The 21,232-nt window shown below is 36.4% G+C and overlaps 2 protein-coding genes across 14 annotated transcripts in view; one reads left to right on the top strand and one right to left on the bottom strand.

Annotated features, from left to right (window-relative positions):
- DTWD1 (DTW motif tRNA-uridine aminocarboxypropyltransferase 1) overlaps nt 1-21,232 on the top strand; it is a 164,034-nt gene that overhangs the window by 125,222 nt on the left and 17,580 nt on the right. The window contains exon 2 of one of the 2 annotated variants that reach the window (XM_077764445.1): nt 2,888-2,950. The gene's annotated coding sequence lies outside the window, so the exon portion shown is untranslated. Of the gene's footprint in view, nt 1-2,885; nt 2,951-21,232 lie in introns of those variants that run through there. The other variant, XM_077764446.1, reaches the window with a different exon arrangement.
- FAM227B (family with sequence similarity 227 member B) overlaps nt 1-21,232 on the bottom strand; it is a 160,872-nt gene that overhangs the window by 139,566 nt on the left and 74 nt on the right. For 5 of the 12 annotated variants that reach the window (XR_013335211.1, XM_077764442.1, XM_077764432.1 and 2 more), the window contains exons 1-5: nt 21,016-21,217; nt 16,244-16,381; nt 10,472-10,525; nt 2,708-2,939; nt 1,300-1,367 (exon numbers count right to left, since the gene is read on the bottom strand). Coding sequence is in view for 11 of the 12 variants with exons in the window: in XM_077764442.1 (XP_077620568.1) it covers nt 1,300-1,367; nt 2,708-2,939; nt 10,472-10,525; nt 16,244-16,291 (402 nt within the window). In the remaining variant the exon portion in view is untranslated. Of the gene's footprint in view, nt 1-1,299; nt 1,368-2,707; nt 2,940-10,471; nt 10,526-16,243; nt 16,382-16,489; nt 16,508-18,916; nt 18,971-21,015; nt 21,218-21,232 lie in introns of those variants that run through there. The other 7 variants (XM_077764436.1, XM_077764435.1, XM_077764437.1 and 4 more) reach the window with 7 other exon arrangements.

The following is a 21,232-nucleotide window of genomic DNA, read 5'->3' as shown; positions in this document are numbered from 1 at the left end:
GGAAAATGGGTAAGGGATCAATCACAAACCTTATTGTTACAAATATAAATTGGTACCACCTTTCTAGAGAATAATTTGGCAATATATATCAAAACACTTAGGTTTTCACATTTCTTTTCCCATGTGGTTCCACTTCTGGAAATTTAAATAATCATGGATGAGCACAATCTTTAGCTTCAAATAAGTTCAGAGCAGCTTTGTAAATAATAGTGAATAATGAAAACCAACTTAACTGTCTAGCCAAAGGGCTATTACATTAGTTTACTTTTAATATGGTGAAGAAAAATATTGATGAAAATTTCATAATACACTTAATGAATTAGAAATATATAACTTAATCCAAATTTTCTAAATTATGTTTAAAACAAAAGAAAAATGAAAGTGACAACTAGATAGTGTGATACATGTGATTTACTGATAAATGATAGAATTAGGGTGTTTATCCTTCCTATTGCTTATCTATTTCTTCTAATTCTCTAAAATTACTACCTTAATTATAATCAGGAAAAACAAAGTAATTTTGAAATTTAAAAAATAACATTTAATGAGGTGGATAGGCTAGTGGTGGCAGTTAAAGTCTTTATGACTTTAACATTATATAATTTTAGAATGTATTTTTGAAAAGGACTAAGTTTCTAAAAGTTCATTTGAAGTCTATTGTAATTCTAAACAGACTCTCAAAGACATTTTTTAAAAAATTAACAAAGCAATTCTAAAGGTAATCAAAAAGAATTGCTAATTTAAAAAATGTTTAATGTTTATGTCTGAGAGAGAGACAGAGAGACAGAGGGCGAGTGGGGGAGGTGCAGAGAGAGAGAAGGAGACACAGAATCTGAAGCAGGCTCCAGGCTCTGAGCTGTCAGCACAGACCTGACAGAGGGCTCAAACCCACGGACTGCAAGATCGTGACCTGAGCTGAAGTCTGACGCTCAACCAACTGAGCCACCCAGGTGCCCCTAGAATTGCTAATTTTTTTAAAGGAAGAGGACTGACATGGAATCTGCACTATTGTTATAGTGCAGTAGGTTATTATAAATTATTAAATAGCTGGAGGTCAGATTGTATCCATTCAGTCTTCAAGTAACATAGCAACGTGAAAATGCCAACACCCTAATACTGAGTGTATAAAGAAGAATATGAGTCCACCTATTTTAAAACACATAAACAGATACACAGACAGGCAATAAAATACTAAATGGAAACGTTAAAAATGCTCTCAGTGCTTATCTATGAAATTATAGTAATTATATTTTCTGTGAAAATACAATTTTTCAGGGAAGATGAAAACAAATACCATACCATTATCTTCTTTTTCTTCTGGTACTTTTTAAAAAATGCCTTGTATCTTTCCAATTTTCTTTTAGAACCTTTAAAAGAATGATTGGATAAAATTTAAATACTTTAAAGAAATTATACATGAAACTATTTAATGAGATCAACTAGCGATTTTGATAAGCATAATGCTAGACACATGTACCCTTAGTTAAATGTATAAATACTGTATTGGCTTTCCTTTTTTAAGAAATATCATGTTCTAACTAATTTGTCTTTGGTACTTCCTCCTAAATCTAAAGTTTTACCTCAATTCTTTCCTACTGAATAAGCTACTGTCTTTCAAACAGCTTAACTACTTACATTTGGTTGTTTCATGGTCATCTTAAATTCAATCAAGTACAGTACTTTGGAGCAAGGCCCAGTAAAAGATTATGGGGGACTACTTTGAAGTCAGGTAGCCTAGACCTGAGCTGAAGCTCAGACATTTACATATTGAGGACAATGAGTACATATAAAATTAGTTTTTGAAAGTGTACACCTGTACTTGCTCTCTGACTCTCTCTATTATAGACCCACACACAAGCTATATATATAGCTTATGTAATTTAAAAACATTTTAACATCAAAAAATGATTAAAATTTCAGTAAGAAAATTTAAAATAAAACAGTAGTGAATTTAATAGTATTTTAAACACATTCTCAGAATTTCACAAATCAAGATGTAAAAAGGATATCAAATATCTAATATAACTAATTAAATATATTTAACACACAGGAATTACTTTATAAGTAAATCAGTATTATCATTTTTAAGGCTTGTATTATGAGAAATTTGCCCCCTAAATAAAGAAGAATACAAGAATCACCAACACAGTACCTACAGCTATTCTGTAAGAATTAAGAAATACACCTAGATAAGAAAAATATTATTTAAATACTGAAAAAGAGGTAAAAACGATCATTACTAGCAGACATGCTTTCCACTCTGTAGTTTTTCACTACTGAATGCTGACTACTTCCTACAGGCTAACGTAGCTCATGCAGCTCACTTTTCTTTGGTGAAAGAAAAGAGTAGGTGTTTCTGCTCTTATGTTTTGACCTCTCGCTGCCTTGCTTATCTCTGGTACCCACACAGAGTTGGGGCAATCCTGTTTCCTTGATATTCTGCTACCTCTGGTCCAGCTTAACAAAGTTCACCAACTATTTAAGGCTTTGCTCTAACAACACTTTTATTAAATCTACATGTTCATGTTCAACGCAAACTCTTGACTGAACTATGTTGAAATGAGAAAGCTTTAAAATAAAATAAATTTATGTTTGTAGATATTTTATGCCATAGGATTTCATTCTTTATGAGATGCACACACAGAGATAGATAGGTAGACACACAAAAGTGACTATTACTTTACTCATATAAAAAAATGAAGTTTACTTGTCTCAGAAATTATGCTGCTCCATTCAAATATTTTAGAAGCATGGTTTTTCAAAAGAATTGAACATTCCCCTAATCTTGACTCCATGGTAATGACTGCATCATGTATTCGAGGGACAGTTTCCCACAGATGTGTATAAATTGACGTAAATGAACTATCTTCTTTTATTTTCTTCACAGTGTGTAACCATTTATCACTGTCTACAAAATGGACTTCCCTGGGCCAATAATCCTGCAAAAAATGTGAGTGAATACAACAAATCATTTTTGATGAATTTAAATAATAGAGTTCAAAGTCAATGAGCTAAAATTGAGACTTAATTCCATTGCATTATCTTTTTTTATATTATTGAAATGTAATTGACATACAATGTTATATTGGTTTCAAGTATCCAAAATATTGTACAGCACAGCATTACTTTTTTATTAAATGCACTTTTTAAAAAAATTGTGAAACAATCATAAAGTTTAGAAGTTTCAAATGTTTTATCAAAAACATGTATTTCCTGAATCATTTGAAAATAAGTTGCTTACTTGACTGATGCCCCTTCTCCCTTGAATACATTAGTGTGTATTTACTACAAACAAAAACATTCTCCTAATAACCAAAATAAAACCATTAGGAAACTGGCCTTCATACATTATTCCTACCTAATTCTCAGACTCTGTTTGTCTTATCAACTAGGATCTAGTTCAGTGTCATGTATTATATTTAGGCTTCATCTCTTTAGTCTCCTTCAGTCTACAAGTTCCTCAGTCATTTTGATCTCCATGTACTGTAAAACCTTGGATTGCAAGTAGCCTGTTTTGTGTTTCACAAGATGAGCAAACATTTCTAATAAATTTTAACTTGATAAACAAGTGATGTCTTATAATACAAGTAGTACATGACCCCAAATGTCACATGATCACAACTGAGCCAATGGTTCTTCTATTTCTCCCTCTCTGTCTCTCATTGATTGTAGGTGATTGATTCCCATGCTTCAATGCTTGGTCTCAAGCTGCGGTGTCTGGCAGAAATGAGTGATTTTTCAGAATGTTGGAAGGTGCCCACAACTGGCACTAGTATATTTTTTGTCACTTCAAAACACCTATGAACAGTCCTTTGCTTTTCCATACAACAGTAAGCTTAGGAATGCTTTGCTTCATTCTAGGTCAGGCTGCCTGCAGATATAGATCCTTTCCTCTGTTGTCTTATTGCCATTGACATTAAATACAGTATATGACAAAAGTTTATTAATACTGTATGTAGTCAACATCCGTGCGAGCATATACAATGGCCCCCATACAGAAAAAGATTCCATTGAGCCAACAGCTAGCAGTGATTCCGTCAGTGACAGAGAAAGCCGTCCTACATAATAACCCTCCCCTCTCTTGTATCCCTCACACCAGCCATGAAGGTTTTCCAAGTGCAGTTTGTTTATTTTTTTTATATTTTATATTTTATTATTTTGTATTGTATTACATTATTATTCATTATTATTCATTTTTATATGAATACTTTTGGGTTGTGAAAGGAATCATCTGAGTTTCCATTATTTCTTATGGGGAAAATTGCTTTGATATACAAGCATGTTTCTGGAATGAATTATGCTCACAAACCAAGGTTTTACTGTATTTAAAACCATGAGTTCACAGTGAAACNTTTTATATTTTATTATTTTGTATTGTATTACATTATTATTCATTATTATTCATTTTTATATGAATACTTTTGGGTTGTGAAAGGAATCATCTGAGTTTCCATTATTTCTTATGGGGAAAATTGCTTTGATATACAAGCATGTTTCTGGAATGAATTATGCTCACAAACCAAGTTTTTACTGTATTTAAAACCATGAGTTCACACTGCAATTCCAATTCCAAACATTCTAGTTTTCTCTCTTTACATATTACAATTACCACCTCCAACACTGAAAAATATAGTTGCCATTTTCTTTAGCATACGTATTTATTTGATCAATCTTTTCAGGTAACCAATCTCTCCTATCCTTGGTAGCCTATTTTCTATGTAGATGCCCTTTTCACCCTGCTTAGATTCCGACATCCAATGCCAGCCTGCCAATTCTCCAGGGATACCTTCCTTACCCCTATTGGGCTCTAACTTCTCATACGAAGCCACAACTTATTTCCATACCTCCCTGGAAAAACTCCTCATTCCCAGCCACAGGTGGATACCATCTCATTCCCTTGGATTTTGGCATCACATGAATACTCTCCTCACCATGGTTGATTTCAGATAGCTTTCCCAGGGCCATCGCCGCACATCCTCCTCCCCAGTGCCAATACAAACACCTGCTTTGTTTGGGTCCCCAAGTGGCTTCAGAACTAAATTGTTCAGGAAGGGGAAGAAAAGAAAGGGAAATGAAGGGAAAGGAAGGAGCTTCATAATAATATTTGCAAATTCTAAATATAAGATTGTATTTTAATTATAATCAACTAATAGCAGAAAAAAAAAAAGCTAGCCTGTAAAGAAAGGTTTATGAATGAAAGAATGCTTTTTGCAATGGTAGAAAATTTGCAGAGAATAAACTCTTGAACGGAATTTGGGGTGAGATATTCTGGGAATTTAGCTAAATGGGAATAAATATGAAGTCTGCAGATCAGGAATTATTTAAAATTTTAAATAGCCTTGGTCTAATCCACTTGCCTTTTTCTTCCTTTAAAGGTATGAACCCATCATACATGTCTTATTTATAATTTATGCTCTCTAATAATAGCAGGTACCTCAATAATACCTAGCTTCTAACTCTGGAAAACTTTCTCACAGGTATCTAGCCCCCTCTATCAGTTTAGAAAGAAGAATATACTTAGATTCATAAGCACCATCTCCCAACTCCTACAAATACGTACCTTAAATAAGACACAACCACCTGGAGAAGTTTCCTGCATTAAAATTCAGGTCTTATGTATCAAAAAGTACAAAGACTTTGGAAGAATAAGATATAATCACAGGATACAATTCTCAGAGACAAACATTTTCAAGTCAGAATGACAGCAACATTCGAAAACACAGTCCTCAGAGGTCATGTGTTGCTATTGTTAGAGGAGATTTGGGAGAGAGAAGAGATGCTAAAATGCAAATGCATTTGACAAGATTTTACAATATACACAATCTTTATGAAAATGTATCCTTATGCCAGACTTGAGATATCACAATCCTTGTTCCCAAAATACTGAAGCATATTATGAGGTGAATAAAGTATCCTGTAATCCTATAAGCCTGACTAGACTCTGTTTTCTGTACTTTCCCAAGGTAATCAAGGGATTGACTGGTGTCCCAAAGACATTACCATAAAGAAGGTGATATGTAACTAAGCTCTGACTCTTTTACTGGCTTTTTCATGGCTGCATGATTAAATGGATACTAGACGGTGATCTTGTGGCAGATCATACCTGGCTTTCCCCTTCATTTCTCTATTTACTTTTATTTATTATTCTTTTCTACTTTGCCTTCACAGAGCTGCTCCTTGAATAGAGTATCATCTGAAAGCAAATTTGTGGCCAATCCTAGGGAAGGTAAACTACAGTCAACTAGCAACAATAGGCAGAAGAACTGCCAGGCAAAAATGATGTCATTACTGGCAGAGGGAAAAGCAACATTACTAGGGTTTAAGCATCCAGAGTCCACAGTGATTATATTAATTTAAAAACAAATGTATTCCAATTCCAAAGAGTCAAAAGAATCGGACTGGAAATTTCTGTTCCCTAAAGAGTTAAATTCTCCATTACAGCACTATAATCTTCAGTGATAACTTTAGGAAGACATTTGTCTTATTTAAAAGGTCGGCAAAGCAAAAATCAGCTATGTACTTGTTATGTTTACTTAAATTACTGCAATTAAACTTTGGCAGTGGCAGAGGCACAGAATATTACATACTAGTACACAACTAGAGATGGAGCCTAGTAACTAGACAAAAGGGGTCTCTTGAAGTTTGAAAAGAGATTTTACTTACTGAATATATGGTTAGGTCTTCACCCATGTCGTAAGCTCTAAAAAAAAGGGCTGAGGTTTCCAAAAATGGGTAAAAAATATGAAGAATGACCAGGGTTAGAAAAATTGACATTTAGGTCTTCTTCCCTTACCTTATTTTCAAAAAAATGAGGGTTTTAAAGAATGGATGGACGGATAAATAAACAGATAAATGAATAGGCTGTTCCTTGAATAAAGAGAATGGGATTGAAATAATTATTCTATCACAAAGTACCTTTGATCTTCTGAGAAAAATCACATTAGGGATCTGAGTACCCTCTAGGTATGGATTACAAATGTAGCAGACTTGTTAATTAAAATTGATATGAACGTAAAGTATTCCTAGATAAAAGTCACGTGAAAGCAGAAAAACAGGACACAGAGTAAGAAATAAACATCAGGGAAGATCAAATGTGATGTGTAAATAAGGAAAGAATTCAAACTAATTCTTGAGTACCTAAATAACTGAAAAGGACTAAAAATGTGTGACACTAAAGAAAAACAGTGCAGAAGGAGGGTGATGTAAATTCCATGATGGCAAGGATTCTTCTCTGTTTTTTGTTCACTGTTGTATTTCCAGGATCCAGAACAACACCTGGCATCTGGCAGGTAGTGGATAAAAATCATTAAATGAATGAATGAACAGGATAAGTCATGGAATAGATAGTAATGCAAACACTAGTGGAACAAGAGGCTGTCATAAAGACAGAATACAAAAATATTCTTATAAAAATAAAAATAGAGACAGAATGGTGATGGAGTAAAGGGGAAAGAGGCAGGAAGAGAATGTGGGAATTGATCAAATAGATAAATGAGAAATGACTGAAGGTAAAAAAAAGTACACAGAACTGTAACAAGAGATAGGAACAGGGGAAAGACAGGGGTAGAAGGTATAAAATGTTAAAATTACAAAAGAAAAAAAGAGGTAAGAATTGGCCAAAATGGGACATCTTTAGATGATGTGGTAAAAGATAAGTGATAAGACGTGAGAAACTAAGAACTAACACAGAGGCTGCAGGTACTGGTCCAGGGCTAGCTAGTAGCGGAGCTGGGATCCGAACACAGGCAACCTAACACCAGAGTCTCTGCTCTTAATGACTACACCACTATGCAGACACATACCTTTGCTTTTATATTTTAGAGGGAAATTAATAGATAGGCTTTCCAGGAAGCCATAAGCAGTTTAGAATACATTTTAATTGGTTTCTTTTATTCATTTGCTTATCATATGCTTCATTTTTTTAAAAAAAATGACAGCTCCATGAAGACAGGGATCTTGGCCTCTTTTTATTCATTAGTATATTCTAACTGTAATAGGTATCAAAAATATTTCCTAAATGAATTTGAGGAAGTTATTATTACTTTCTTATGATTGCCTATACGACAAAAGCTTTGTCCAGCAAACAAGAAATTAAATATCGAGTCATTTCATTCCTGGATGCTTTCAAATATTCAATGGTTTGGCAATGCATAGACATAGTCATGCCTTGAAAAAAAGTAACTACAGAATAGAAGTATTTGGTTGGGAAATTGAGACAATAAGAACAATTTTACAGATAAACCTATAAATGATAAAACAGTACAAATATATGTTGTTTTATCAAATGCCATATGATAAAAATGGAAAGCTATCAATATAAATGCTGGCCTTTGGATACAAGGACAGTGCTTCTTACATGCCATTAATAAAACATATGCTTTGAATTTTAGTTTATTCTATCTTTGGTAAAGGGCTGGCATAAACCTGTGATGTTGATTTGATTAGCATTATTCTTAATTTAAGCAGAGTGATTATACATTTTCCAATTCAAATAATTAGAAATTTTCATCTGATACCATAGATATTTAAACATATATGATGGGGGGTGCCTGGGTGGCTCAGTCAGTTAAACATGCGACTTCGGCTCAGGTCACACACGATCTCACAGTTCGTGGGTTCCAGCCCTGCATCGGGCTCTGTGCTAAACAGCTTGGAGCCTGGAGCCTGCTCTGGATTCTGTCTCCCTCTCTCTCTTCCCCTCCCTGCCTCAAGCTCTGTCTCTCTCTGTCTCAAAAATAAACATTTAAAAAAAAACCACAAATGATGGTATAGTCCAAATATCTCCATAGTTATTTGCTGATTTTGGTTTAACTATAATCCTTTACCTTTGGCATTAAAAAGACCTCAAACATTGTGATTAGGCTACAGCACTTTTCCATCATTATTTAAATCAAAATACAATAAAACCTTGGATTGTGAGTAATTTGTTCTGTGAGTGTTCCACAAGATGAGCAAACATTTCTAATAAATTTTAACTTGATAAATGAGCGATATCTTGCAATATGAGTAGTATATTACCTTGAACGTCATATGATCACAAATGAGCCAATGGTTCTTCAGTCTCTCTTTCTCTCTCTCCCTCTCTCCCTCTCTCTCTCTCCCTTTCTCGCTCTCTCGCTCTCTTGCTCTCTCTCTCACTGTGAAATTATGGTTGACTGTCTCCCATATTTGGATTGCCTGGTCTCAGGTTGCAGTGTTTGGCAGAAATCAGTGATTTTTCAGAATGCTGGAAGGTGCCCACAACTGGCACTAGTGTATTTTTTTCACTTTAAAGCACCTACGGTCAGTCGTTTGCTTTTCCATACAAGAGTAAGCTTAGGAATGCTTTGCTTCATTTTAGGTCAGACTGCCTGCAGATATAGGCCTTTTCTTCTGCTGTCTTATTGTCAGTTACATGAAATACTGTATATGACAAAAAGTGATTAATACTGTACTGTAGTCAACATCGTGTGTGAGTATACAATGGCTCCCGTGCAGGAAAAGATTGAAAAGAAAGGTGGTAAGATGAAGATAATTCCAGTTTATATTAAAAAAATCATGGAAAAGTATGAACAAGATATGCAAGTGGCTGAAGTTGCAAGATTTTATAGGAAGTCTACGTCTGCATCTCATCTGCAGAGGCGGAGGAGAAACAGATGGAGGAATCCCTCACTTCAAATGAGATTAAGGAGATATGTAAAATGTGGGAAATAGTGCAAAATTCTGTAGAAAAGCACCACCCAAATAAGGCTGTAGCAGTGCGAGCGATGGATCTGCTTAATGACAATGAAATGTCACATTTCTCCAAAACAGGAGCTTACTACATGGAAGCACATTTTGGATATTTCACTCTGATTCAACAATCAAGAAAACTGATACACCACCTATGCAAATTACCTGTTAGTCTAAGCTGCAGTACATGGATAAATAAGGTTAAGTATGAATAATTATCAGATATGCTTTAAGGTGTAAATATTCAAAACAAGCATATTAGCAAAATTATATAGAAATGTTTGTATCATCCTTCTGATGGGATATAGATCTAGAATTTTTTCAAAGTCAAAAAAAAGAATAGAATACTGACAAGAGGGAAAGGCTACAACATAGAGCTTACTGAAAGGAGATAAATTTAAATATTTCCCACACTGGAATGTATTTTTTTGAATTTCTATTCCCAGTCTTTTCTTAAGTCTTCCATATGGCCACAACTGATATTTTATAAGATGTAACAGCTGGGGCGCCTGGGTGACTCAGTTGATTGAGCGTGTGACTTAAGCTCAGGTCATGGTCTTGCAGTTCGTGGGTTCAAGCCCCGCACTGGGCTCTGTGCTAACAGCTCAGAGCCTGGAGCCTGCTTTGGATTCTGTGTCTCCTTTTCTCTCTCTGCCCGTCCCCCGCTCATGCTCTGTCTATCTCAAAACTAAACAAACATTAAAAAAATTAAAAACATAATAAAAGATGTAATGGCACATAAAATAGAGGTACTACTTACCCATTTTTGAAACTTTAAGAATTCTTCAATGTTCGTTGGAGGTTTATGCATTTTCTAATGAAATAAAATCAATATTGCTAATTAACATGAAATCAATATTGATAATTTTAATAAATAGTCCTAATATATATCACATAAATTAACATTGTTTATGATGTTTACATATAATTTACTTAAGTAAATGATGCTTCTGGACTTAAGTTATAATTTTCAAAGCCATAAGGCATTGTAAAATAATCAGTAAAGTCCCTGCACTCTGAAAAAGAACAGAGATCAATGTTTAAATTCTAAGCCTCCAAAACAAATTCTATAAAAGGCTTCCCTCTTATATATTGCTCCTAGAGAAAAAACTCCAAATGAATCCTGTTGAATGTCCTCATTACAAATTCCTACAAGAGTTCCAAGATATTTTGGGCTATGTTGGATGGTGTCTACAATAAATCCAGAGCCAAAAATATATTAACTTGCCCCTCTTGCTGATGAAGTATTTAATAAAAGTCCACACTAGTGACATGGTGAAAATAACTTAGATATTTGGATATTTCCATGTAATAAGTAATAGTCCCATTTTTATTAGTAGTTTCCTCGTAAGTTGAAAATATATTCTTTCATTAGATAAATGAACTTTAATCAAGACCACATCTTGTTCTTCTTTGCCTCAGAGACTGTGTACATATTCTTACTTCTGCTAGAAGGCTCCCTGTCCCAAACCTTCTCTCTCCAATCCCTTCTTGGTCTATTTAACTCTTACTTTACGTATCAAATTAAAAGTCACGTTTGCTGTCCATCCCCAGTGGGGAGGGCGGCCAGTTTGTAACTGCTGGGAGGGACTCGGCCTGCGGGTTTATATTTCAGGCGGTATCAATGGGGCATGCGGACTAAGATCTGGAAACGAGGCGTGGCTTGGGACATAGAGCACGGCCCACCTCGGCTACACCTGCGGCACAGGGAGATGGGACCCAAAAGAGTGAGCTGCAATGCTCGGTTCGAGAAGGGACTAGGGAACTGCCATTTTTCTCCCCACAACCACCAAGGCGGGACCTCAGGGAGTGGCCCACGGGATTCAGTGGAGACTAAGACCTGCCTACACCAAACCATGCCCATCCCCTCTAAAGAGCTGCTTTTTTTAAAAATCAGAGCCTGGGGCAAGACCAACATGGATGCACTGTCGTGATTAATTCTAGATCAATTCTTTCTATTCAGATATACTTTCCCTTATCTCATTCGAATCCCTCCCCTCTGCTGGACTGGGCACTCTGGTCACTGGTTTGCTTAAACAGTCACATTTAATCCATTCTCTAGATGTATATTCTATACCTCCACTGCTACCTTTCTATCTCTCTCTCTCTCTGGAGTCCTCAGACGATATAATTTCTCTGAGTAACATTATCTTCACTTCTTTCTCCTCACCTCTTACATATTCTCCTCTTTCTCTCTCTGAATTAAGCCTGTTAGTCTCTCTGCCTGGTTATTGTCCAATTTCGCTTCCTTCTTGCCCTGTCATTTCTCTCTTTGTATATGCTCTTCCATCAGCGCTGCATACACCCTGCTCTTTCTTTGTAGCTGGGAATTCTGGTTTTAGGCTTTTAGACTTTCCTTTGTCTTTTGGGTGTTTTTCTTTTTGNCCTCACCTCTTACATATTCTCCTCTTTCTCTCTCTGAATTAAGCCTGTTAGTCTCTCTGCCTGGTTATTGTCCAATTTCGCTTCCTTCTTGCCCTGTCATTTCTCTCTTTGTATATGCTCTTCCATCAGCGCTGCATACACCCTGCTCTTTCTTTGTAGCTGGGAATTCTGGTTTTAGGCTTTTAGACTTTCCTTTGTCTTTTGGGTGTTTTTCTTTTTGCTTTTCTTCTTTTTTCTTTTGATTATTTGTTTTTACTCTTTTTTTCTTTTTCTTTTTCCCTTTCAGGTTGCATGTTTGTTGGATTTGTCTGTGCATTTGTGTGCCTTTGTTCCCTGTGTGTTTGTCTGTCTGTTTTCTTTTCCAGGGCTACCTCAAGAAACAAGCCAAAGTACACATGGCGGAGAGTCCCAAATAACACTACAAGTAGGGAAATAAAATAACAAAAGTCTCAACAAGAGAGACCAAGAAACACTATTCAAAGAACACTTCCTGAATGGACANAAAGGGAAACCTATCAGAGTGGTGACAGACCTATCTACTGAAACGTGGCAGGCCAGAAAGGAATGGCAGGAAATCTTCAATGTGATGAACAGAAAAAATATGCAGCCAAAAATCCTCTATCCAGCAAGCCTGTCATTCAGAATAGAAGGAGAGATAAAAGTCTTCCCAAATAAACAAAAATTAAAATTATTTGTCACCACTAAATCAGCCCTACGAGAAATCCTGAGGGGGACTCTATGAGGGAAATGTTGCAAGGAACACAAGGGACCAGAGACACCACCACAAGCATGAATCCTACAAAGAACACTATGACTCTAAACCCATATTTTTCAATAATAACACAGAGTGCAAATGGACCAAATGCTCCAATCAAAAGACACAGGGTAGCAGAATGGATAAAAGAACAAAATCCATCTATTTGCTGTCTACAAGAAACCCATTTTAGACCTGAGGAAACCTTCAAATTGAAAGCAAAGAGATGGAGAAATATCTATCATGCTACTGGAAGTCAAATGAAAGCTGGAGTAGCTATACAAACAAACTGTGCATAGTATACATGACAAACTGGACTTTAAAGTAAAGGCAGTAACAAGAAATGAATAAGGGCATTATATAATAATTACAGGGTTTATCCAACAGGAAGAGCTAACAATTATAAATCTCTATGTACCGAATACAGAAGCACCTGAATACATAAAACAATTAATCACAAACAGAAACAATCTTATGGATAAGAATGTGCTAATAGCAGGGGACTTTAATACTCTACTTACAGCAATGGATAGATCAACTAGACAGAAAATCACTAAAGAAACAATGGACTTGAATGACACATTGGACCAGATGGATTTGACAGACATATTTAGAACTCTACATCCTGAGGCCATGGAATTCACTTTCTTCTCAAGTGCACATGGCACATTCTCCAAGATAGATCATATACTGGGACATAAAGCAGCCCTCAATAAATATAAAATAATCAAGATCATACTATGCACACTTTCAGATCTCAATACTATGAAACTTGAAATCAATGTCAGTAAGATGTCTGGAAGAACTCCAAAAACATGGAGGCAAAGAACACCCTACTAAAGAATGAATGGGCCAATCAGGCAATTAGAGAAGAAATTTAAAAATATATGGAAACAAATGAAAATCAAAATACAACAATCCAAACTCTATGGGATGCAGCAAAGGCAGTCTTAAGAGGAAAGTACATTGCACTCCAGGCCTATTTCAAGAAATTAGAAAAAGCCCAAGTACAAAATCTAACAGCTCACCTAAAGGAACTAGAAGGAGAGCAACAACAGCACCGAAAAACCCAGCAGAAGAAGAGAACTAATAAAAATGAGGGCAGACATAAATAAAGAATCCAAAAAAACAGTTGAACAGATCAATGAAACCAAGAGTTGGTTTTTTGAAAAAATGAACAAAATTAACAAACCTCTAGCCAGGCTTCTCAAAAAGAAATGAGAGAGCACCCAAATCGACAAAATCATGAATGAAAATGGACTTATTACAAGCAACTCCTAAGAAATACAAGCAATTATTAGGGAATACTATGAAAAATTATATGCCAATACTGGACAACTTAGAAGAAATGGACAAATTCCTAAGCACACACTCACTACCAAAATTCACATGGGAAGAGATAGGAAATCTGAAAAGACCCAGAACTAGTGAAGAAACTGAATCAGTTATCAAAAACCCCCCAACAAATAAGAGTCCTGGGCCTGATGGCTTCCCTGGGGAATTCTACCAGACATTTAAATCAGAGTTAATACCCATTCTTCTCAAGCTATTCCAAAAAACAGAAATGGAAGGAAAACTTCTGGACTCATTCTACGAAGCCAGCATCACTACAAAAATAAGTGTTCAGAAGCAATGCTGCATAGAGTTGTCAAAAAAATTTAATGGAAAACATGGGACTGTAGATTGAGAAGGGTAAGAAATAAGAGATGGTGCACAAAGAATGGTTAGGGACAAAATAAATGTTATGGATACAATATCTTCAGAGAGAGTGAGTGTAGTAGTTATCTAGAAGAAAGCTATCAGTATATTTTGAAATGTATGAAATACAAAGAAGTAATTAGAACAATTTAAATGTTGCTTTTTTCTTATAATGGCTATCAAGCCACTTCTAGTAAAAAGCACTATAAAATACCCACATTTCTTTTTTTTTTAATTTTTAAAAATTTATTTTGAGAGAGAAATAGAGAGCAAGGAGGGGAGAGGCAGAGAGAGAGGGAGATAGAATCCCAAGCAGGCTCTGCACTGTCTGTGATATCATGACCTGAGCTGAAGAGTCAGACCCTTAACCAAATGAGTCACCCAGGTGCTCCTTTCTTTTCTTTCTTTCTCTCTCTTTTCTTTCTTTCTCTCTCTGTCTCTGTCTCTCTCTCTCTCTTTTTCTTTGAGAAGAGTTGACACGCATTACCTTAGGTTCAGGTGTACAACATGGTGATTCAACAACTCTATACCTTATGCTGTGCTCACCTGAAGTGCAGCTACTATCTTTCACCATACAACACTATTATAACATCACTGACTATATTCTCTGTGCTGCACCTTTTATTCCTGCTTTTCATTCTACAACTAGTAGCCTGTATCTCCCCTTCTTCTTCACCCATTTTGCACATCCCTCTAACTCTAACAACCATCAGTTTGTTCTCCTTATTTAAAGTTATGCTTCTTATTTTATTTATTTGTTTTGCTTTTTAGATTCCACATATAAGTGAAAATATAATGTTATTTGTCTTTGCCTACTTTAGTTCACTTTATTTCACTCTAGGTCCATCCATAGTGTTATAAATGGCAATATCGCATCCTTTTTATGGCTACATAATATTCCATTGTGTGTGTATATGTTTGTATGTGTGCATGTATGTGTGTGTATGTATATATATGTAACTTCTTTATCTACATTCCAATTAAATAAAATTAGAAAAATAAGTTAAGGAAGTGAAACTCACGCATGTTCCAGCTAATTTTAATATACAATTCCAAAGTTTTCTAAGGTAAGTGTTAAAAGGAGGTAGGCATAAATTATTTCTTTTAAAAGTTTTATTTATTTCTGAGAGAGACAGGGAGAGAGAGACAGCATGAGCAGGGGTGGGTCAGAGAGAGAGGGAGACACAGAATCTGAAACAGGCCCCAGGCTCTGAGCTGGCTGTCAGCCCCAACACGGGGCTCAAACTCACGAACCATGATATCATGACCTGAGCCGAAGTCAGACACTCAACCAACTGAGCCACCCAGGTGCCCCAGGCAGGCATAAATTAAATGGATTTCTACTCTGAGTAGAATGTAGAAGGATGCAAAACACCTATGTTTCCCTGGTAACAACAAGACAAAACCCAGACAAAATAAAAATCTCACTTTTCTGTGAGATTAGTGAGGAGTAGTGGGTGCTAGAAGGCAGGATGGGCTACCTAATTTGGACAACATAGAGTTCCTTGTTCAAAAGTTATTAAGAATTTTAAGATGGTAACATCAGACCATTAAGCCAAGTGTAGGGTCCCTCAAATCATATAGGCCCGTGAAACTGCAAGCCCATGAAGCCTTTCTACCTGGAAGCCTAGATGATCCGAAATTTTTTAAAAATTCCATTTATAAGCAAGCATAGAGCTATGGCAGCATCCTTACCCGGTAGTGAACTCTGACCATCCATTGAGGGAACTGTTGGTCTGCCATGGTGCTGTCACTTTGCAGAGATGAAGAGAAATCAGCTGGACCTTAAGCATCAGCATGAGCAGGAGGAACAAACTCGAGTCTGAAAGACACCTGAATACAACAACAAATGACTCAGACAAACAATCCCTGCCCAGACCCTATGCCTTACTTCTGACTTTTGTCAAAAAAAAGCACTTATATAGGCCAACACATTCTTACATTCCTTGGACTCCAGAGCCCCAACAGAGTCGACTCCAAAGGTGAAGCAAAAATGTAAAAAAAAGTCAGTCCCAACTTCTCCCAAATACTGACAAGATATAAGAGTTAGCTATGAAGAGGGAAGTTGGAAATTGGATTAGTCACAGGTGGACTTCAAACAATTAAAGCAGAAGCCAGCTGTAAAGTTCAACTCAAGTCTAGGAAGAGGAATCAAAGAGATCAGCATTTCCGGGTGCCTGTGTGGCTCAGTCAGTTAAGCATCCGACTTCGGCTCAGGTCATGATCTCACAGTTCATGGGTTCAAGTCCCGTGTCAGGCTCTGTGCTGAAAGCTAACTCACAGCCTGGAGATNGCTTAACCGACTAAGCCACCCAGGCACCCCAAAATGTTTCTTTTTTAAAAAAAGATCAGCATCTCACTTTGAATGCCAAGAAGAGAAAAAGGATTGTGCTAAGTTACACTTCATCCTCTATAATTTTTCCCACATAAAATCTAATACACAATAAAACAATTGTAGGATGTACAAACAAGAAGTAAAATAGGACCCACAATCAAAAGAAAACAGTCAATGGGGCATATGGGGGTCTTAGTCGTTTAAGCGCCTGACTCTTGATTTCGGCCCTAGTCATGATCTCAAGGTTTGTGTTGGGGTTTGTGCCCCATGTTGGGCTCCACACTAACAGTATGGAGCCTGCTAGGGATTCTCTCTCTCTCCCTCCCTCACTCTTCCTCTCCTCCCTCCCCTCTCTCTCTCTCTCTCAAAAATAAATAAACTTCGAAATATACATAGCAGAACTTGATAAAATTAAAGGGAAATATACACAAAAACCACAATTAGAAATCTTAACGTATCTCTCTAATTGGTGAATCACGTTTGTACACACACGCATGAAATAGTAAAGAGATAAAAGATTTGAACAACATTGTCAAGCAACTTAACCTAATTGACATTATAGAACAACTGTATCTCACAAGTGCAGAATACACAATCTTTTAAACTAATGGAACATAGAACATTCATCAAGGTGGACCTATGCTGTACCATAAGACAAATCTCAAAAGTTACAAATAATTGAAATCATTCACAGTATGTTCTCTGAGAGAGAAGTAAAAGAGAAAACAGCAATAAAAAGAGATCTAGAAAAATCTTAAATACTAAATAATCCATTTCTATGTAAAATATTGCTCACAGAAAAAATAATTGAGACAATTAGAAAAAATTCTAATGAAAGACAATGAGAACACAACATATCAAAACTTGTGGGATGCAACTAAAGCTATGCTTAGGAGAAAACAATTTAAAAGTACTTAGGAAGCTAAAACAATGAATTAAAAAATAAATAGTAAAGGGGCACCTGGGTAGCTCAGTCAGTTAAGCATTCGACTTCAGCTTAGGTCATGATCTCACAGTTCATAAGTTTGAGCCCCATGTTGGGCTCTGTGCTGACAGCTTCAGATTCTGTGTCTCCCTCTCTCTCTGCCCCTCCCCTACTCATGCTCTGTCTGTCTTTCTTTCTTTCTCAAAAATAAGCATTAAAAAGTTTTTTAAAAATAGAAAAAGGCTAAAAAACATATGAAAAGTATGAGCAGAAACCAATGAAATAAAAATATGAAAACAGAAATCAACCAACCACAAGTTGGTCTTTTAAAAGATGAAAAAAATAAACCCTTACTAGAAATGAAAGCAAATGTATATGAAAGGAAAAAATGATCTGCCAGACTTATATATTTTAATTGATATATTTGATTATAATGTTTTACCACTTTGGTAGAATGTCTAAGGACAGATTACTAATAACTACATTAAAATATGGCTATTATTAAACAAAGGAAAGTAAAAGGTTGTATTAAAAGTTAAAGTGACATGTGGCTCAGGGTTGAATGATATTTACAAATGAGGATTTAAACAAAAATTGAGACGTTACTACATTGAGAGATGAGGGAATAAGAACGTGTGTACACCTGGGGGTGGTGTTATAAAAGAGCTTTATCATTGACTTCCATAGAAGAGAGTCAGTGGATAATGTCTGAAATTGAAAAATCAAAAAAGTACAATATATTTTGACATATGCAGTAAATAACAGAAGAATTATTGAAAAGAGTTGAAAGAATTTTCCTTTGAGAGAACTGAGAATAGAATGGAGGGATTGGGAACTATCCAGTTTTGATGGAAAACCTAGAACATGGTCAACTGTTACTGCTTACCAATATGTATATATTTCTCTACAGTTCCCAGGGTCACATGCAGTAAAGGCTGGGGGGACCTGTGGAATGTGGGCAAAGTGATACATGCCATTTTTTAAGGATGACCTCTAAAACTTTTTGTATGGTTCACCATGCTTTCTTTCTTGTCAGATAAGCTTTGGGCCCAAGTCTTAGGAGACAGGAGAACCAGTAAAAATTAAACAAACAAACACAAAAAACTACCTGCACTCTTGATTCTAATGTTTCATCTGACTAGTAACATCTTTAATGGATTTCCTGTGAGAAATAAAAATTTATTGTATTAAACCCCTGAAATGTTGGGGTTTTCTGTGACAGTAGTAAATTCATCATGGTGTTTTCTGTTGTTGTTTTTTTTTAATGGCCACAAATCCCTTGACAATCTTTTGAGAAGTCACATCTATCTATGTCCCCTCTCCTAGAATCCGGACAGGTTTTAAGACACACTTATAACCAAAATAACGTGCAAGAAACGACACTGTTTACTCTCTGATTCTCCGTCAGAAAAGAACATGCACTTTCTGCCTTGTTCATGGCAATGCTGGACTGTGGAGCACTCAGAAGTCTGAATTCGCTGCTGCCATCCTGTGAGGAAGTTCAGGCCACATGGAGAGGCTTACACATAGGATTTCTGCTAACATTCACAAACTTCTGAGCTATCAGGGAAAAGCTGCCTCTCTGTGCCCTACTGAACACACAATCCATGAGCACAATAAAAAAGTTGTTTTAAGCCATGTTTTGGACTAATGTATTACATAGCAAAAGTAAACCGATACTCACATCGTTTCAATGAATAAATAGTATCTGCTTTTTTTAACCTGAGCATCTGAACTAGAGCAATTAAAGAAGAAAAAAGCATGAACTACTTATTCTTGGCCTGGAGACTTTGCTATTGTTACTTTTCTTATCCAGAAAGTTCACCTTTCCCAATAAAGCAGTGTCCTTCAAACTTTTGAAAGAGAAATGCACCAGAAGACATGCGTTTTATAAATGCACGCACCCACACAGAGATATTTCTTATGATGGGGGGTAAGTTTCGATAAACCCATGGTTAAGCTGAAAATACATTTAATACACCCAGCCTACTGAACATCATAGGCTAGCCTAAACTACCTTAAATGTGCTCAGACTACTTACATTAGCCTAAAGCTGGGCCAAATCATCTAACACAAAGCCTATTTCATAATGAGGTGTTGAATATCTCATGTAATTGAATACTGTACTGAAAGTGACAAACAATGGTTCTAAGCATACTGATTGTTTACCCTTGTGATGGCCTGGCCGCTGTGGCTGCCAGCATCACAAGAGAATTTCATACCACATATGGCTAGCTCAAGAAAATATCAAGTTAAAACTCAAAGTGTGGTTTCTACGGCACACATACTGAATTCATACCATTATAAGGGCAAAAAATCCCAAGTTAAGCCAGTGACTGTCTGCAATTTGATGTCCATGAAGTAATACTTTACTAAGTGGCATGCGCTGACATTGCCACACTATACTATCTCATTTTTTAAAATGTGTAGTTTTAGGGTGCTTGGCTGGCTGAGTCAGGGGAGCCTACAACTATGGATTTCAGGGTCATGAGTTCAAGTTCCACACCGGGCCTAGAACTTACTTAAAAAAAAATAATAAAAAATGTTTAAATGTGTAGTTTTAACTCACTACGTTTCCTTGCTTACGAATGGGACCTCCACCAATGGGTCCGACACATTCGCGTTGAAAAGCACTACTCTTAAGCCCTAAGCATTCTTCAAGGCCTTACTCCAGTCCAATCAATAAGCCTTCGTTGACCACTCCATTCTGAGCTCTTGTAAAATTATTACAATTTATTAGTCGTGTTGTGTTTTCGGTACCATGCCAAGCGTTAACTTGAGGTCCTAAGCTCCCTTAGGGCAAAGTTCTGCCCTTTACTTCTCACACGCTAAATTAAAAGTACTCAATAAATACAACGCTCAGTATCTGGCCTTTGTGTTTCTAAATCTCACAATTGTTAACGTGCACTCCTTAGGCTGGGATTTTCTTTGGGGTGAAGCAAGGAAAAGTGGTTTAATAACCCATCCACATATTATGGTTAATTCCAAAATGGAAAAGTACACAAAGTGGGGTGTAGTTTTCAAGCGAACCAAACCATCAAAATACCCACAATGTTTCTAAGAGCTTTCATTACCACGCACCGCACGAAGTACTCAACTTGACATAGCCATAAAAAGGTAACAGAACCAAGTCCTCACAACTAAAATATTTTTGGAATTGGTAAAATGTTAAAGTGTTCCGTGGCATCAACATTTTCCACAACTCACTGCAACTACACCTTGAAAGCATACTTCCAAAACCGCGTGCAACTTAAGTGGCCTCCGCCAGCGTCAATAGGAAACTCAGCTCAGGGCTGGCGGGGTGTGACGCTCAGCCGCACCGATGGGGCCTCACTGCTCTCGGACCCCGTCTCTCTAGGAGAAAGGCAACACGACGGGTAGTCCGAGAGGCTAAGGCGGGACTTCCCCCTCTAACCCCGCCCCG

This window comes from Crocuta crocuta, unplaced genomic scaffold (genome assembly GCF_008692635.1).
Source record: "Crocuta crocuta isolate KB4526 unplaced genomic scaffold, BGI_CrCroc_1.0 scaffold102, whole genome shotgun sequence".
NCBI lineage: Eukaryota > Metazoa > Chordata > Mammalia > Carnivora > Hyaenidae > Crocuta > Crocuta crocuta.
This window is presented reverse-complemented; position numbering and strand designations above follow the sequence as displayed.